This window comes from Nerophis ophidion, linkage group LG09 (assembly GCF_033978795.1).
Source record: "Nerophis ophidion isolate RoL-2023_Sa linkage group LG09, RoL_Noph_v1.0, whole genome shotgun sequence".
NCBI lineage: Eukaryota > Metazoa > Chordata > Actinopteri > Syngnathiformes > Syngnathidae > Nerophis > Nerophis ophidion.
Window position 1 is genome coordinate 70,143,682 of NC_084619.1, and position 19,041 is coordinate 70,162,722.

Consider the following 19,041-nt stretch of genomic DNA (forward strand, 5'->3'; position numbering starts at 1 on the left):
TACTGAACAAATATCATTTAGGTAGTGTATAAATAACTTAGGTCCCAATACCGAGCCTTGTGGAACACCACAAGTTACTGTTCTTGGCTGTGATTTAATCTTATTAATTTCCACATATTGAGATCTGTTACTTAAATAACTACTTAACCACTGTTGCGAAACACCTCTTATGCCATATTTTTCCAATTTCTGCAGAAGTAAGGAATGATCGATTGTGTCAAAAGCTTTACATAAGTCAATAAATACTCCAACGGTGTGTTGCTTTTTTTTTTCTATTGCTGTAGCTATGTTTTCTACAAATATCAAAATATCAATCAATCAATCAATCAATGTTTATTTATATAGCCCCAAATCACAAATGTCTCAAAGGACTGCACAAATCATTACGACTACAACATCCTCGGAAGAACCCACAAAAGGGCAAGGAAAACTCACACCCAGTGGGCAGGGAGAATTCACATTCAGTGGGACGCCAGTGACAATGCTGACTATGAGAAACCTTGGAGAGGACCTCAGATGTGGGCAACCCCCCCCCCTCTAGGGGACCGAAAGCAATGGATGTCGAGCGGGTCTAACATGATACTGTGAAAGTTCAATCCATAGTGGCTCCAAGACAGCAGTGAGAGTCCCGTCCACAGGAAACCATCTCAAGCGGATCAGCAGCGTGGAGATGTCCCCAACCGATACAGGCGAGCGGTCCATCCTGGGTCCCGACGAGCGGTCCATCCTGGGTCTCGACTCTGGACAGTCAGTACTTCATCCATGGTCATCGGACCGGACCCCCTCCACAAGGGAGGGGGGGACATAGGAGAAAGAAAAGAAGCGGCAGATCAACTGGTCTAAAAAGGAGGTCTATTTAAAGGCTAGAGTATACAGATGAGTTTTAAGATGAGACTTAAATGCTTCTACTGAGGTAGCATCTCGAACTGTTACCGGGAGGGCATTCCAGAGTACTGGAGCCCGAACGGAAAACGCTCTATAGCCCGCAGACTTTTTTTGAGCTCTAGGAATCACTAATAAGCCGGAGTCTTTTGAACGCAGATTTCTTGCCGGGACATACGGTACAATACAATCGGCAAGATAGGCTGGAGCTAGACCGTGTAGTATTTTATACGTAAGTAGTAAAACCTTAAAGTCACATCTTAAGTGCACAGGAAGCCAGTGCAGGTGAGCCAGTACAGGTATATATGTATGTATATATGTATATAAAGGTATATACAGTACAGGCGTAATGTGATCAAACTTTCTTGTTCTTGTCAAAAGTCTAGCAGCCGCATTTTGTACCAACTGTAATCTTTTAATGCTAGACATGGGGAGACCCGAAAATAATACGTTACAGTAATCGAGACGAGACGTAACAAACGCATGGATAATGATCTCGGCGTCTTTAGTGGACAAAATGGAGCGAATTTTAGCGATATTACGGAGATGAAAGAAGGCCGTTTTAGTAACGCTTTTAATGTGTGACTCAAAGGAGAGAGTTGGGTCGAAGATAATACCCAGATTTTTTACAGAGTCACCTTGTTTTATTATTTGGTTGTCAAATGTTAAAGTTGTATTATTAAATAGAGGTCGGTGTCTAGCAGGACCGATAATCAGCATTTCCGTTTTTTTGGCATTAAGTTGCAAAAAGTTAGCGGACATCCATTGTTTAATTTCATTAAGACACTATAGTTATATATCAAAATATAACTATAGTGGGATAAACAGTCTTAAATGAAGCTTTCAGCACATACTTAATGTTGACATCTATAGTTAAATTTTGATAAAAATGTGAAAAAACACACTACTCGTAAACGGCGCCTGCAACAACAACAGCAACAAACATGGCTGTAGACGCAAAGTTAATTCATGAAATGCAACCTTACCCAACAAAAACAATGCATATTTATCCAAGAGAGACTTGATAACAATGTCCTTGACCCAGACACACACAAATAAGTTGTAGACCTCCAGTCTCTTACAGGTTTTGATAGGTGGAGAACAGGGGCGCTCACACTTTTTCTGCGGGCGAGTTACTTTTCAATTGACCAAGTCGAGGAGATCTACCTCATTCCTATTTATAATTTATATTTATTTATTTATGAAAGAGACATTTTTGTTAAGAAGTTAATGGTGTTTAATGATAATACAAGCATGTTTAACACACATAGATTCCTTTCTTTCATGAAGACAAGAATATAAGTTGGTGTATTACCTGATTCTGATGACTTGCATTGATTGGAATTAGACAGTGGTGCTGATAACGTCCGCATTTTCAAATGGAGGAAAAAAAAAGTCCTCCTTTCTGTCCAATACCACATGAAAGTGGTTGGATTTGGCATCTCATTTGTCCAACTTGCATACTCGTTTTTAAACACTTTGTTATGAGAGTAGCATATGTGTGTGGCCCTTTAATGTCTGGCAGCAGGTGAGTGACGTCAGTGACTGTGCGGGTGGGCAAGCAAGTGAGAAAGCGGTCGCTGAGGGCGGGGGGGAAATACATTGGCATCAAACTCCGTAGCTTGCTAGCTTGTGCAGGCTAGCTTTCTGAGACTCTTATTTTGTTAGCACAGGCAGGATGAAACAGGTATTTTATGGTGAAGACAGGAACTGTGCAGTCGGTCTTTAGAGTTTTGACAGTAGGTACGGAGTCTCTAGAAATAAAATGTGTTTCTCTTCGTCCGCCCTGTTAGTGATTTTTTTCTTAAATATGAGCTCGCAGCAGCCAGCGTCATCTCACAAGATCCTCGGGTGCCGAGAATGTCAAACAACTGACGAAAGTGAAGTCTTGGTATGATTGATGATTGCTCATTTTTATGTCTATTTTTTAATGCCTGGCTTGAGATCGACTGACACACCCTCCGAGATCGACCGGTCGATCGCGATCGACCCAATGCCCACCCCTGGTGTAGAATGATGTCTGGAGCAGCAGATAGTTCAACATGTCTGGGAACGCGCCCGACCGATAATCCTTCATATCACTGGACAAATCTTTTTTTTAATCAAGTATAGGAACTATTCCATTGCATAGTTAATTTTTTTTGCTGATATCTGCTTTCTGCAGGAAGATCTAGCCCCCTTGCATATTCAGATAGTTTGCGATAGCTTGGCTTGGTCGACCACCACTGCTTTTCACTTCTGGGAAGAAGTCACGTGACGGAATACAAGCAATTGTATTTGTAATCTCAATTGCTTTGAACATTTCTATCCTCAGTATTGTAAAGCTGATGTTGGTTTAGAGTTGGATTTGCTCTATTATTTTTTTTTAATCAGATTGGTTAAGATTCTGGGATTTTTGTACACATTTTTATTATAAGTCGTATGTCAGCAGCCGAGATAAGCTCTCTGTAATATGTTTTTAAAAATATATTATAATTTATATCCCAAATAATATATTACAAGAATCATGTTGAATTGGTTCTGAATCGGATCGGATGGTGAGCTGCTTAAAGATTGCTGTCAGGTTCAAACACAGATGACCTCTATTAGACAATTCAAGAAGCAAAGGATTCAATTTAGCTCATGAGGAGAAAGGTCTGGGGCTGCACACTCAGCTACAGTCTCCTATCACGCTCTAATGAGGGAGCTCCACGTCTCCTCATTTATTTGGACATTTCCTGATTGCATGGCTGCAGCTGTTTCTAAGGGAAGGGGGGTCATAAACAGCTGCCTACTTCAATCAATCAATCAATCAATGTTTACTTATATAGCCCTAAATCACTAGTACTTGGTCATAAACAGTTTAAAACGGGTACCTGTGGCTCTTTTGACGACTGTATCTGGCTCTCAGTGTCAGACTGTATCTGACATTGCATGCTTAACACGATAAGTAATGAATAATTCCGCTGGAAATAAGTTTTAAAAATAACGTTCAAATAATAAAACATTCCCATGCATTTTATTCCATCCATCTGTTTTCTACCGCACATGTTCAAGGTTGCGGGTGGCTCAGCCAACCCCGGCTGTCCTTCGGGGTAAGGGAGGGTCACATTAATTGAAAGAAGTATTTTATTTATAATTGGTTAGCTTCAGAATAACAATGTTATTAAAAATAATAAGAGACTTATTATACTCTGCGATGAGTTGGCGACTTGTTCAGGGTGTACAGTGCGTTCTGCCCGATTGTAGCTGAGCGGCACCAGCGCCCCCCGCAAACCCTAAAGGAAATAAGCGGTAGTAAATGGATGGACGGATGTACTTATTGTACTCTGAAAATATTTCCATCCATCCATCCATTTTCTACCGCTTATTCCCTTTTGGGGTCGCGGGGGACTCTCACACTATTATGTTAGATCCACTATGGACTGGACTCTCACTATTATGTTAGATCCACTATGGACTGGACTCTCACACTATTATGTTAGATCCACTATGGACTAGACTCTCACTATTATGTTAGATCCACTATGGACTGGACTTCCACACTATTATGTTAGATCCACTATGGACTGGACTCTCACACTATTATGTTAGATCCACTATGGACTGGACTCTCATACTATTATGTTAGATCCACTATGGACTGGACTCTCACACTATTATGTTAGATCCACTATGGACTGGACTCTCACACTATTATGTTAGATCCACTATGGACTGGACTCTCATACTATTATCTTAGATCCACTATGGACTGGACTCTCATACTATTATGTTAGATCCACTATGGACTGGACTCTCATACTATTATGTTAGATCCACTATGGACTGGACTCTCACACTATTATGTTAGATCCACTATGGACTGGACTCTCATACTATTATGTTAGATCCACTATGGACTGGACTCTCTACCACCGTGAAACCCCTACTCTGAAAATATTTGTCTTACTTAAAGACGCACACATTGTATTCAGTGTTAGAACAAATATTATATGACTCTTACGGAAATACATTTTACAATATTTGGATTTAGTGGCTCTCCAAGCCAAAAAGGTTCCTGACCCCTGGTTTAAAGAAAAGGTGCCTGGAGCGGTGTCGGGTCTGCTCCCTCTCTGCTTTGTAGATCTCGGGTCATGCCAAGGTCTTCCTGCGGCTGTCCAATAGATCAAAGAAACCGACACCTCCACGTCGCATCCCATCGCACACAGTGGAAGTTTACAAGCCTTTTGCCTGATAAGATCAAAGACCGATTTTGTCTTCTCGCAGGGCGACCAGAACTCATGAGAACACAACGTTGTGTGATAACATCCATCCATCCATCCATTTTCTACCGCTTAATCCCTTTTTGGGGTCGCGGGGGGCGCTGGCGCCTATCTCAGCTACAATCGGGCGGAAGGCGGGGTACACCCTGGACAAGTCGCCACCTCATCGCAGGGCCTGTGTGATAACATCTATATAATTATTCTGACAATTGCCACCTCTTATGTTCCTTATTATATAAGTGAGTCCAGTGTCACAAAATGATGTCTCCACTAGTGGGAGAATATTTTCCCATCTTCCTCGTTGTCTTTTTCTTTTAGTTGGCAGTGAAGTGACTGCTCTGCATCACAGGAGGCCGGAGTGCTGCATACATAAATCACCAACAACCATCCCAAAAAAAAAAAAAAAAAAAATGAGAATCAACTCCGCCTTGCTCAAAGATTCCGGCTGGTTTGTCTGACCTGCTCCTACTTGGGGATCAGCACCTTTTTGAAAAGCGTGTTGTCTTCATCTCGGCGGCGTGCTACGGTGATGGAGGACTCGGCCAAGATTATAAGATGATGTAAGCGCTTGATGGTGGTGATGTAGGGATTTAAAACACTGCTTATTCATTCACGAAGATTAGTATCGCCTCCATATGCCGGATTTGAACTCTCCTCCATCCTATGCTGCATCCCAGTTAAAGCCACATTTGACTACTGTATTTCCTTGAATTGCCGCCGGGTATATAGTATGTGCCTGCCTAGAATTACTGCCGGGTCAAACTCGTTTTGCAAAATATTATTTTTATTAGCGCATGCCTAGAATTTCCGCCGGGTCAAACTCGTCACGTCAGGAGTGACACTTCACCTGTCATCATTTTCAAAATGGAGGAGGCTGATTTCAATCATTTGAAATCGCATAAAGGGAAGAAGATTAAGAGGTATTCAGTAGGATTTAAGGTCCAAGCTATTGAATATGATAAAAAGAAAAGTAAGCAGCTATGTTTTATTAATATACCGTAGCTGCGTGTGTCAAATATGAGTCATTAAATGACTCCCGCCTCCTGGTGGTAGAGGGCGCTAGTGATCCTTCTTGCGACAACTCGGCTGCAGAAGAAGTGACAACAAGCAGCGTGTGTTCATTTTTTCCTCTCGCTTGCACTTTTAACATGGAGGATTACATATCTAAAATAAAACACTTTTCTAAACAGGACTTTCAATCGAAGCAGGAGGTAATAAAGGAAGATCTCCATCGAGACAGAGAGACTTTTAAAACTGAAGAAAGATAAGGAAGACTTCTATAAACAAGTTATCGATGCTTTTGATCAGAAGGAGCTGCGCATGGACTTCATTTATAAGTAAAGGTAAGACCATAACAATGTTTTTTTAATTAAATGTGCTTTTCATGATGGTATCCTTACATCACACTCAAATTTTTAAGCGCAGGCCTAAATTTACCGCATGCCTTTGGTAAGCGCCGGAGTGAGAAGAGGTTTTAAATTAATTAGCGCCTCGGCGGCAATTCAACCACCTATATTGAATATCAGTGGTTGAAAACAAGGAGTTTAGCCCAAAAATGACACACTTTCAAATTATTATTATGAACATTCAAAGTAAGATTTGCATCTAAAAATGATGCATTTAATTAGCTTCTACGGCCATACTTGCCAACCTTGAGACCTCTGAATTCGGTAGATGGGTGGGCGGGATTTGGTGGTAGCGGGGGGATGGGGGGCGTATATTGTAGCGACCCAGAAGAGTTATTATGATAGATCCACTATGGACTGGACTCTCACACTAATATGTTAAATCCACTATGGACTGGACTCTCATTATTATGTTAGATCCACTATGGACTGGACTCTCACACTATTATGTTAGATCCACTATGGACTGGCACTATTATGTTAGATCCATTATGGACTGGACTCTCACACTATTATGTTAGATCCACTATGGACTGGACTCTCACACTATTATGTTAGGTCCACTATGGACTGGACTCTCACACTATTATGTTAGATCCACTATGGACTGGACTCTCACTATTATGTCAGATCCACTATGGACTGGACTCTCACACTATTATGTTAGATCCACTATGGACTGGACTCTCACTATTATGTTAGATCCACCATGGACTGGACTCTCACTATTATGTTAGATCCACTATGGACTGGACTCTCACTATTATGTTAGATCCACTATAGACTGGACTCTCACACTATTATGTTAGATCCACTATGGACTGGACTCTCACACTATTATGTTAGATCCACTATGGACTGGACTCTCACACTATTATGTTAGATCCACTATGGACTGGACTCTCACACTATTATGTTAGGTCCACTATGGACTGGACTTCCACACTATTATGTTAGATCCACTATGGACTGGACTCTCACACTATTATGTTAGATCCACTATGGACTGGACTCTCACTATTATGTCAGATCCACTATGGACTGGACTCTCACACTATTATGTTAGATCCACTATGGACTGGACTCTCACTATTATGTTAGATCCACCATGGACTGGACTCTCACTATTATGTTAGATCCACTATGGACTGGACTCTCACTATTATGTTAGATCCACTATAGACTGGACTCTCACACTATTATGTTAGATCCACTATGGACTGGACTCTCTCACTATTATATTAGATCCACTATGGACTGGACTCTCACTATTATGTTAGATCCACTATGGACTGAACTTTCACACTATTATGTTAGATCCACTATGGACTGGACTCTCACTATTATGTTAGATCCACTATGGACTGAACTTTCACACTATTATGTTAGATCCACTATGGACTGGACTCTCACACTATGTTGGATCCACTATGGACTGAACTTTCACACTATTATGTTAGATCCACTATGGACTGGACTCTCACACTATTATGTTAGATCCACTATGGACTGGACTCTCACACTATTATGTTAGATCCACTATGGACTGGACTCTCACTATTATGTTAGATCCACTATGGACTGGACTCCCACACTATTATGTTAGATCCACTATGGACTGGACTCTCACTATTATGTTAGATCCACTATGGACTGGACTCTCACTATTATGTTAGATCCACTATGGACTGAACTTTCACACTATTATGTTAGATCCACTATGGACTGGACTCTCACTATTATGTTAGATCCACTATGGACTGGATTCTCACTATTATGTTAGATCCACTATGCACTGGACTTTCACACTATTATGTTAGATCCACTATGGACAGGACTCTCACACTATTATGTTAGGACTCTCACTATTATGTTGGATCCACTATGGACTGGACTTTCACACTATTATGTTAGATCCACTATGGACTGGACTCTCACACTATTATGTTAGGACTCTCACTATTATGTTGGATCCACTATGGACTGGACTTTCACACTATTATGTTAGATCCACTATGGACAGGACTCTCACACTATTATGTTAGGACTCTCACTATTATGTTGGATCCACTATGGACTGGACTTTCACACTATTATGTTAGATCCACTATGGACAGGACTCTCACACTATTATGTTAGATCCACTATGGACTGGACTTTCACACTATTATGTTAGATCCACTATGGACAGGACTCTCACACTATTATGTTAGGACTCTCACTATTATGTTGGATCCACTATGGACTGGACTTTCACACTATTATGTTAGATCCACTATGGACTGGACTCTCACACTATTATGTTAGGACTCTCACTATTATGTTGGATCCACTATGGACTGGACTTTCACACTATTATGTTAGATCCACTATGGACAGGACTCTCACACTATTATGTTAGGACTCTCACTATTATGTTGGATCCACTATGGACTGGACTTTCACACTATTATGTTAGATCCACTATGGACTGGACTCTCACACTATTATGTTAGGACTCTCACTATTATGTTAGATCCACTATGGACTGGACTCTCACTATTATGTTAGATCCACTATGGACTGGACTCTCACACTATTAACTAGATCCACTCGACGTCCATTGCACCGGTCGCCTGGGGGTGGGGGTTCTCATTGTCCCATTGGGTTGAGTTTTTCCTTGCCCTGATGTGGGATTTGAGCCGAGGATGTGGTTGTGGCTTGTGCAGCCCTTTGAGACACTGGTGATTTAGGGCTATGTAAGTAAACATTGATCGATTGTTGGGATTTAGTATGTTTTTTTTAGAGCTTCTACCTCAATCCTTGTTACAGATTCAGAGCCACAGTCTACAATAAAGTGCTCCGTCGGGGATAAATAGAATAAATCTTGTGAGAAAAATGCACATTTGCTGGGGAGTACATGACTAACTTAATCATCCTCCGCTTCTGGAGCTCTTGTCTCTGCCCTGCCTGCACAAGGACGTGAGTCACTTCCCCAGGAGTGTCTGCTTTTGGCTGAAGTCGGACTGGATTCTCACTCTCAGCTTCTGGGGTGGAATGAAATGCAAATGAGAAGATTGGGAGCCACGGGCTGAGTGGGCGAGCTTCATTCTCCACGCTCCACGCCCGTCTGCTCCTCTCCATGCCTTTCATCTTTTCGTTCAGCATTTGCACGCCATACTTTGTGAGCTGCATTGGGAGGATGGCGGCGTGCTCGGCAAACACTGCGCCAAAACAGTGACACCATGATGGTGGCTGCCATGCACTCATGTAGCCCTGACTCTCAGGCTTGACCCTGACAGTTTGTTTGTGTTTTAGTTTTTCCTCTGGGTGTTTGTAGTATTTCTTGTCTTTAGTTCCTGTCAGCGCTCTTATTTTGTCCGTTTCCTCTCTTTAACCCTGAGTCCTGTGTCCCCTCAGATGCGGCTGATTGGCACCTGGCCACACCTGGTGTCAATCAGCCCGCTTCTATTTAGACCTGTCTTCCCATCCAGTCAGTGCTGGATTATTGTATTGTATTGTCGCTCCTGTTGTGTCATTGCGTTAAGCTATATTCCGGTAGCAGTTTGTAGCTTACTGTCTTTTGTTCCCTGCTTTCAATTTGTCTTTGTACAACACGTAACGACTTCTGTTTTCCTGCTCGCTACCCCGCTAGCTTCCACGCTAGGCCCTTTTGTTTTTGTTACTTTCCATGCTAAGCTCCTGTTGTTTTCTAGCTCCCATGCTAGCTCTTTTAGTTTGTTATCGGCCTCGTGCGCGCTTCTTGTTGTACCCCTTTTTGTTTGGTTTTGTCTTAGTGTTTTATTAAATCATGTTTTCTTACTCAATGCCTGCCTCCTTCTCTGCATCTTGGGGTTCGTCACCAACTAACTTTGTGAATTACTGAATTATATTTATATAGCGCTTTTCTCTAGTGACTCAAAACGCTTTACATAGTGAAACCCAATATCTAAGTTACATTTAAACCAGTGTAGGTGGCACTGGGAGCACGTGGGTAAAGTGTCTTGCCCAAGGACACAACGGCAGTGACTAGGATGGCGGAAGCGGGAATCGAACCTGCAACCCTCAAGTTGCTGGCACGGCCACTCTACCAACCGAGCTATACCGCCTTTGACACTGACTTTCTCTGGAAAAGCTATAAACCATTCCAATTGTCGCCTGTTGCTTGGAAGTAAAAAGCTGGGTTTACAGTTGGACTTCAGGGAAGGTTGGCAACTTGATTATCCAAAATAAAATGGACTTTCAATAATTGTTAGCAAAAAATGCACTTCAATATATATTAAACATTTTGAAGTGCAGTTTTTTTTCCCCCACTTGGAAAAGCGAGTGGTTTGTTTCCTTTTTGTTGCCAATTGCAATTGTATGATTTTTATTAATGCCCTGGACATTCTATTTAATGCATTTTAATGCTATTTAGGGCCTTCATTTTTGCAAAATCAATTGACTGACTATTAATGGTTGATAATGACCCTCAGAATCCCTGTTCTATACACATTTCTGGCTCCTACACCAATATTTAGCCCTATAAATGAGCTCATAGGTATAGATCAGGGGTGTCCAAAGTGCGGCCCGCAACTAATCGTTTACCGGCCCGCCACACATTCTGCAAAAATTGCAAAATTGATAGTATTGCAAAAATAAAAATAAAAACATTTTAAAAAAGTGGAATGATGTGAAATCTAATGAGAAAAAGTGGCAATGTTGACACAAAGCTGCCATGCAGGCAGTTTTGTTTTCCCTTTCAATCAATCAATCAATCAGTGTTTACTTATATAGCCCTAAATCACTAGTGTCTCAAAGGGCTGCACAAACCACTACGACATCCTCGGTAGGCCCACATAAGGGCAAGGAAAAACTCACACCCAGTGGGACATCGGTGACAATAATGACCCAGTGGGACGTCGGTGACAATGATGACTATGAGAACCTTGGAGAGGAGGAAAGCAATGGATGTCGAGCGGGTCTAACATGATACTGTGAAAGTTCAATCCATAATGGATCCAACACAGTCGCGAGAGTCCAGTCCAAAGCGGATCCAACACAGCAGCGAGAGTCCCGTTCACAGCGGAGCCAGCAGGAAAACATCCCAAGCGGAGGCGGATCAGCAGCGCAGAGATGTCCCCAGCCGATACACGGGCGAGCAGTACATGGCCACCGGATCGGACCGGACCCCCTCCACAAGGGAGAGTGGGTCATAGGAGAAAAAGAAAAGAAACGGCAGATCAACTGGTCTAAAAAGGGAGTCTATTTAAAGGCTAGAGTATACAAATGAGTTTTAAGGTGAGACTTAAATGCTTCTACTGAGGTGGCATCTCGAACTGTTACCGGGAGGGGATTCCAGAGTACTGGAGCCCGAAATGAAAACGCTCTGTAGCCCGCAGACTTTTTTGGGGCTTTGGGAATCACTAATAAGCCGGAGTCCTTTGAACGCAGATTTCTTGCCGGGACATATGGTACAATACAATCGGCAAGATAGGCTGGAGCTAGACCGTGTAGTATTTTATACGTAAGTAGTAAAACCTTAAAGTCACATCTTAAGTGCACAGGAAGCCAGTGCAGGTGAGCCAGTATAGGTATATATGTATGTATATATGTATATAAAGGTATATACAGTACAGGCGTAATGTGATCAAACTTTCTTGTTCTTGTCAAAAGTCTAGCAGCCGCATTTTGTACCAACTATAATCTTTTAATGCTAGACATGGGGAGACCCGGAAATAATACGTTACAGTAATCGAGACGAGACGTAACAAACGCATGGATAATGATCTCGGCGTCTTTAGTGGACAGAATGGAGCGAATTTTAGCGATATTACGGAGATGAAAGAAGGCCGTTTTAGTAACGCTTTTAATGTGTGACTCAAAGGAGAGAGTTGGGTCGAAGATAATACCCAGATTTTTTTACTGTGTCGCCTTGTTTAATTGTTTGTTTATCAAATGTTAGAGTTGTATCATTAAATAGAGGTCGGTGTCTAGCAGGACCGATAATCAGCATTTCCGTTTTTTTGGCGTTGAGTTGCAAAAAGTTAGCGGACATCCATTGTTTAATTTCATTAAGACACGCCTCCAGCTGACTACAGTCCGGCGTGTTGGTCAGCTTTAGGGTCATGTAGAGTTGGGTGTCATCAGCATAACAGTGAACGCTAACACCATATTTGCGTATGATGTCACCCAGCGGCAGCATGTAGATGCTGAAGAGTGCAGGGCCAAGGACCGAACCCTGGGGAACTCCACACGTTACCTTAACGTAGTCCGAGGTCACATTGTTATGGGAGATTTGTAAGATTTGTTTTTCTTTTCTTTTTTTTTTCCATTGCTCAAAAAAAATAGGACAAAAATCTATGTTGTAATGAATTATTACTTAAAAATGATCACTTTAAAATGTTTTATGTGGGAAAAATATTGCATATGTTGTGTGGTTGCCATATAAAAACATCAAAGTTTTGACAAAAGAGCATAAAACAAAAAAAAATAATAGTTCAAACTTAAAATCGACAGATATGTCGGAAGTTGATCTTGAAATTTAAGTGTTAAAAGTAAAAAAAATAATAATAAAATGCATCACTTTATGAGTGGGGAACCTTTCGGATCTCAAATATATTCAGTATGATTTTATTTAACTTTTCACTTTGATTACTCGAAAATATTAAATAATTAAAATCAATAATATCCTGCATTATTGATCTTTGAGGGCTTTAATTGCTAAATAAAGGAACTCTCCTGAAGGAATCAATAAAGTACTATCCATCTATCTAAATACTGCATATTTCAGTTTTACTATAAAAAATAAAGTTGTCTTTGACAGAAAAGGCATAAAACCTTATTTTTGTTACTTTATATCAGGGGTGCCCATTACGTCGATCGCGAGCTACCAGTCGACCGCGGGGGGTGTGTCAGTCGATCTCCAGCCAGGCTTTTAAAAAAAATAGACCTAAAAATTAGTGATCATCAATCTTCACCAAGACGTCACTTAAATGACATTCACAGTACCGGAGGGTCTTGTGAGATGACGCTGGCTGCTGCAAGATCATTATTATTAAAATATGACCGAGAGGAAGGCGAGAAACACTTTTTATTTCAACAGACTCTCGCGCCCTACCTTCCGTCAAAACTCTAAAGGCCGACTGCACATTTCCTATCTTCACAATAACGCTAACTAAATACAGAGTCTCGGAAAACTGGCGTGCACAAGCGATCCTCTTATTTTGTTAGCGCAGGCAGCATGAAGCAGGGCTTTTATTGTGAAGATAGGAAATGTGCAGTCGGCCTTTAGAGTTTTGACGGAAGGGACGGCGCGAAAGTCTGTTGAAATAAAAAGTGTTTCCCGCCTTCCTCTCTGTCATTTTTTCATAATAATGAACTGGCAGCAGCCAGCGTCATCTCACAAGACCCTCCGGTGCCGTGAATGTCAATCAAGCAAGCTACGGAATTTGCCGCCAATGTTTTTCTTGTAAAGTGTATGGAAGCTGGATGAATTAGATGCCAAAAACCAACCACTTTCATGTGGTATTGTACAGGAAGGACCACTTTTTTTCTCCTCCATTTGAAAATGTGGGCGTTATCATCATTACTGTCTGATTCCAATCAATGCAAGTCATCAGAATCAGGTAATACCTCAACTTATATTCTTGTCTTTGTGAAAGAAAGACATCTATACGTGTTACACATGCTTGTATTATCATTAAACACATTTAACTTGTTTACAAAAATGTCTCTTTCATAAATAAATAAATATAAATGATATATATAAATGAGGTAGATCCCCTCGAGTTGGTCAATTGAAAAGTAGCTCGCCTGCAGAAAAAGTGTGGGCACCCCTGGTTTATATCAACCTTAAGTTGATATAGAGATTTACTGTAAGCATTAAATAAATAAAATAAAAATAATAATTTGACTTATTTTTAACATTTTAGTGACTGAGACCCTCTATGCTCCCCAGGAGCCCTAAGGATTAAAAAAAAAAATCCATATATTTTGTTATGGTTTGAAAATGAAAAATATCAAAATGGGCGCCACATGCTTAAATTTTTCCGTGTGCGGACCTCTGTGGAAAAAGTTTGGACACCCCCGGTGTGGATCATGGGTCCTCAACCCGTACATCACGGGTGGATTCTAACTGGGCCGAGAACAGTCATTGGGAAGCATGGAGACAATTAGAATCTTCTGGACAATTCTATCTCTTTGGGGCAGATCCTTTTCTATCCCAGCTTGACTGTGCCGATAGTGCAAAAATCAAGGTCTCAAAGGGATGATTTTGCACCAGCAGACAGTGGGCAAGAAGATCCCAGACACACTCCAAATTCTTGTAGACTGTCTTCCAGAAGAGTGGAAGCTGTTTATGCTGCAGAGGGAGACCAACATTGTTGTGCATCTCACGCAGCCTTCAATTAGATTTCCTAAGCTAGACTCTTGTTCTCGTGTCACAAAGAAGAATCTGAAGATTTGCTGCTACAAAATGTAGAGTAGACCCACATGACAAGTTGTCTAAACACTTCCATCCTAATGTCTTCATCCAGGCCCAGCTCAGAAGATGCCCGCCACGGCCACCGCGTTGGACTTCTTCCAGCTCTTCGTCCCTGACAACTGCATCCAAAACATGGTCGCCCAGACCAACATGTACGCCAAGAAGTTCCAAGAGCGCTTCGGCTCGGACGAGGGCTGGCGTCCCGTCACGGCGCAGGAGATGAAGGCCTTCCTGGGCTTTGTCACCTCCACCAGCGTGCACCACTGCGAGTCGGTGCTCAGCATCTGGAGCTCGGGCTTCTTCAGCAACCGCAGCATCGCCCTGAAGATGAGCCAGGCGCGCTTCGAGAAGATCCTGAAGTACTTCCACATCGTGGCGTTCAGGCCGTCGCAGGGGAGCAACCAAGGCCTGTACAAGATTCAGCCCTTCCTGGACTCGCTGCAGCAATCTTTCAGCTGCACGTTCCGACCTTCACAGACCCAGGTGGGTGTACGAAAACTACAGTACTCTCTAGTCTACAGTAAGACCACAAATAGTCCATGTGATTCATTATATCCAACAACTGGAATGTAATGTAGGACAACACAATTGCTTGCGTTAGTTTGCTAAACAGAATTTTAAAGGGCATCTGTGATGAAATGTGTCTTTTGTGACTTATAAAAGCTGGATAGTCGTAGGGTTGGGCGATATATGGAATATACTGGATATATCGAGGTTTGTCTCTGTGCAATATAGAAAATGACTATATGGTGATATTGGAGTTTACGTTCTCACGCAGTTGCTTTTATTTGGGTGCATTACACAACAGCAGGGGTGCCCATTACGTCGATCGCGATCGACTGGTCGATCTCGGAGGGTGTGTCAGTCGATCTCAAGCCGGGCATTAAAAAATAGACATAAAAATGAGCAATCATCAATCATACCAAGATTTCACTTTCGTCAGTTGTTTGACATTCTCGGCACCCGAGGATCTTGTGAGATGACGCTGGCTGCTGCGAGCTCATATTTAAGAAAAAAATCACTAACAGGGCGGACGCAGAGAAACACATTTTATTTCTAGAGACTCCGTACCTACTGTCAAAACTCTAAAGACCGACTGCACAGTTCCTGTCTTCACCATAAAAGACCTGTTTCATCCTGCCTGTGCTAACAAAATAAGAGTCTCAGAAAGCTAGCAAGCTACGGAGTTTGATGCCAATGTATTTCTCCCCCGCCCTCAGCGACCGCTTTCTCACTTGCTTGCCCACCCGCACACTCACTGACGTCACTCACCTGCTGCCAGACATTAAAGGGTCACACACATATGCTACTCTCATAAGAAAGTGTTTAAAAACGAGTATGCAAGTTGGAAAAATGAGATGCCAAATCCAACCACTTTCATGTGGTATTGGACAGAAAGGAGGACTTTTTTTTCCCTCCATTTGAAAATGCGGACGTTATCAGCACCACTGTCTAATTCCAATCAATGCAAGTCATCAGAATCAGGTAATACACCAACTTATATTCTTGTCTTCATGAAAGAAAGGAATCTATATGTGTTAAACATGCTTGTATTATCATTAAACACCATTAACTTGTTAACAAAAATGTCTCTTTCATAAATAAATAAATATAAATTATAAATAGGAATGAGGTAGATCTCCTCGAGTTGGTCAATTGAAACGTAGCTCGCCTGCAGAAAAAGTGTAAGCGCCCCTGCACTACAGGCTCATCTCACTCTTTCTTGTCTCTCCTTCTCACAGAGACATAAAACAAGCGCATATTCTTACATACGTCACATACTGTCACGCTTGCAACGTCATATGCCCTCACGGAACAGAGAGGTAGCGGCATGGGTAACATTAGCTGTGACGCTAGCAGAGAGGTGCGAGTGGTAACACGAGAGAAATAAGGTGCCATTCTGGTAACAAATGAAGGAAGAATAAGTAATTCCCAAGAAAAACAGCAGGGGTCCATCGTCTGGCGGTGGTTTGGCTTCAAGCGGGAAGATGTTGAACAGACAACCATAATATGTCAAGTATGCGGCAAAAGCGTTGCTACAAAAAGTAGCACCACTGCTTATTTTGTAGCATCATTTGAAAAGTCAAATGCAGAGAATTCTTTTGCCACACCTAGCATTTTAACATTGACATGACACACGCAGTGACAGAAATACTGCTAAAAGCTTCTTTTTTTTTTTTTAGATACAGTCGAAATCGATCAGCTAGTGTTGTGACCGGGTGAATCTGTATAATGTCTATGAAGTTTATTTTTGACAGAAAAAATAAAAATAGAAGTGAATACTATCTCAGCTAAAACGGGCGGAAGGCAGGTGTACACCCTGGACAAGTCACTACCTCATCTCAGGGCCAACACAGATAGACAGACAACATTCACACTCACATTCACACACTAGGGACCATTTAGTGTTGCAAATCAACCTATCCCCAGGTGCATGTCTTTGGAAGTGGGAGGAGCCCATATATATATATATATATATATATATATATATATATATATATATATATATATATATATATATATATATATATATATATATACATATATATATATATATATATATATATATATATATATACATATATATATATATATATACACACACACACACACACACACACACACACACACACACACACAAACAGTGTACGGGTGGGGCGTGGTTTCATTTGCAATCTGGGAAACCGTCAAAATTGAACATTTTGCAGACAGACTTAAAAAAGAGGTTATACCAGCGACTAAAGCAAAATTTACATGAAACATTTATTATCAAGGGGTTCGTAACCTGTTGTGACCTTGGGGTTCAATTTTCCACTACAGAAGGGACCGGGGCTTACTCAAATATCAACACCAAATTAGGAATGTTGCTCTTGGTTTTAATCATATTCAATAATTGTATCCAACCTACTCACAGTTCAACAGGATAAACTGTGTCCAATGATGTGATGGTAAGAAGGTGTCTGTTACTACATTATATATATATATATATATATATATATATATATATATATATATATATATATATATATATATATATATATATATATATATATACATACATATATATATACATATATACATATATATATATATATATATATATATATATATATACTTGCAGTGTGTATATTCTACATATTACATATTGTTATGAAGGTGTCTGTTCCTACATGATATATATACTTGCAGTGTGTATATTGTACATATTACACATTGTTATGAAGGTGTCTGTTACTAAATTATATATATACTTGCAGTGTGTATAGTCTACATATTACATATTGTTATGAAGGTGTCTGTTACTACATGATATATAAACTTGCAGTGTGTATATTGTACATATTACACATTATGAAGGTGTCTGTTACTAAATTATATATATACTTGCAGTGTGTATATTGCACATATTACATATTGTTATGAAGGTGTCTGTTATTACATCATATATATACTTGCAGTGTGTATATTGTACATATTACACATTGCTATGAAGGTGTCTGTTACTACATGATATATATACTTGCAGTGTGTATATTGTACATATTACACATTGTTATGAAGGTGTCTGTTACTAAATTATATATATACTTGCAGTGTGTATATTGTACATATTACATATTGTTATGAAGGTGTCTGTTACTACATTATATATATATATATATATATATATATATATATATATGTATATATATATATATATATATATATATATACTTGCAGTGTGTATATTCTACATATTACACATTGTTATGAAGGTGTCTGTTATTACATGATATATATACTTGCAGTGTGTATATTGTACATATTACACATTGTTATGAAGGTGTCTGTTACTAGATTATATATATACTTGCAGTGTGTATATTGTACATATTACATGTTGTTATGAAGGTGTCTGTTACTACATGATATATATACTTGCAGTGTGTATATTGTACATATTACATATTGTTATGAAGGTGTCTGTTACTAGATTATATATATACTTGCAGTGTGTATATTGTACATATTACATATTGTTATGAAGGTGTCTGTCACTACATTTTACATATACTTGCAGTGTGTA

General features: G+C 40.4%; 1 protein-coding gene across 1 annotated transcript in view; it reads left to right on the forward strand.

Annotated features, from left to right (window-relative positions):
* pgbd5 (piggyBac transposable element derived 5) overlaps positions 1-19,041 on the forward strand; it is a 51,132-nt gene that overhangs the window by 12,086 nt on the left and 20,005 nt on the right. The window contains exon 2 of the mRNA XM_061911686.1: positions 15,028-15,458. Within this exon, the coding sequence (XP_061767670.1) occupies positions 15,028-15,458 (431 nt within the window). The remainder of the gene's footprint in view (positions 1-15,027; positions 15,459-19,041) is intronic.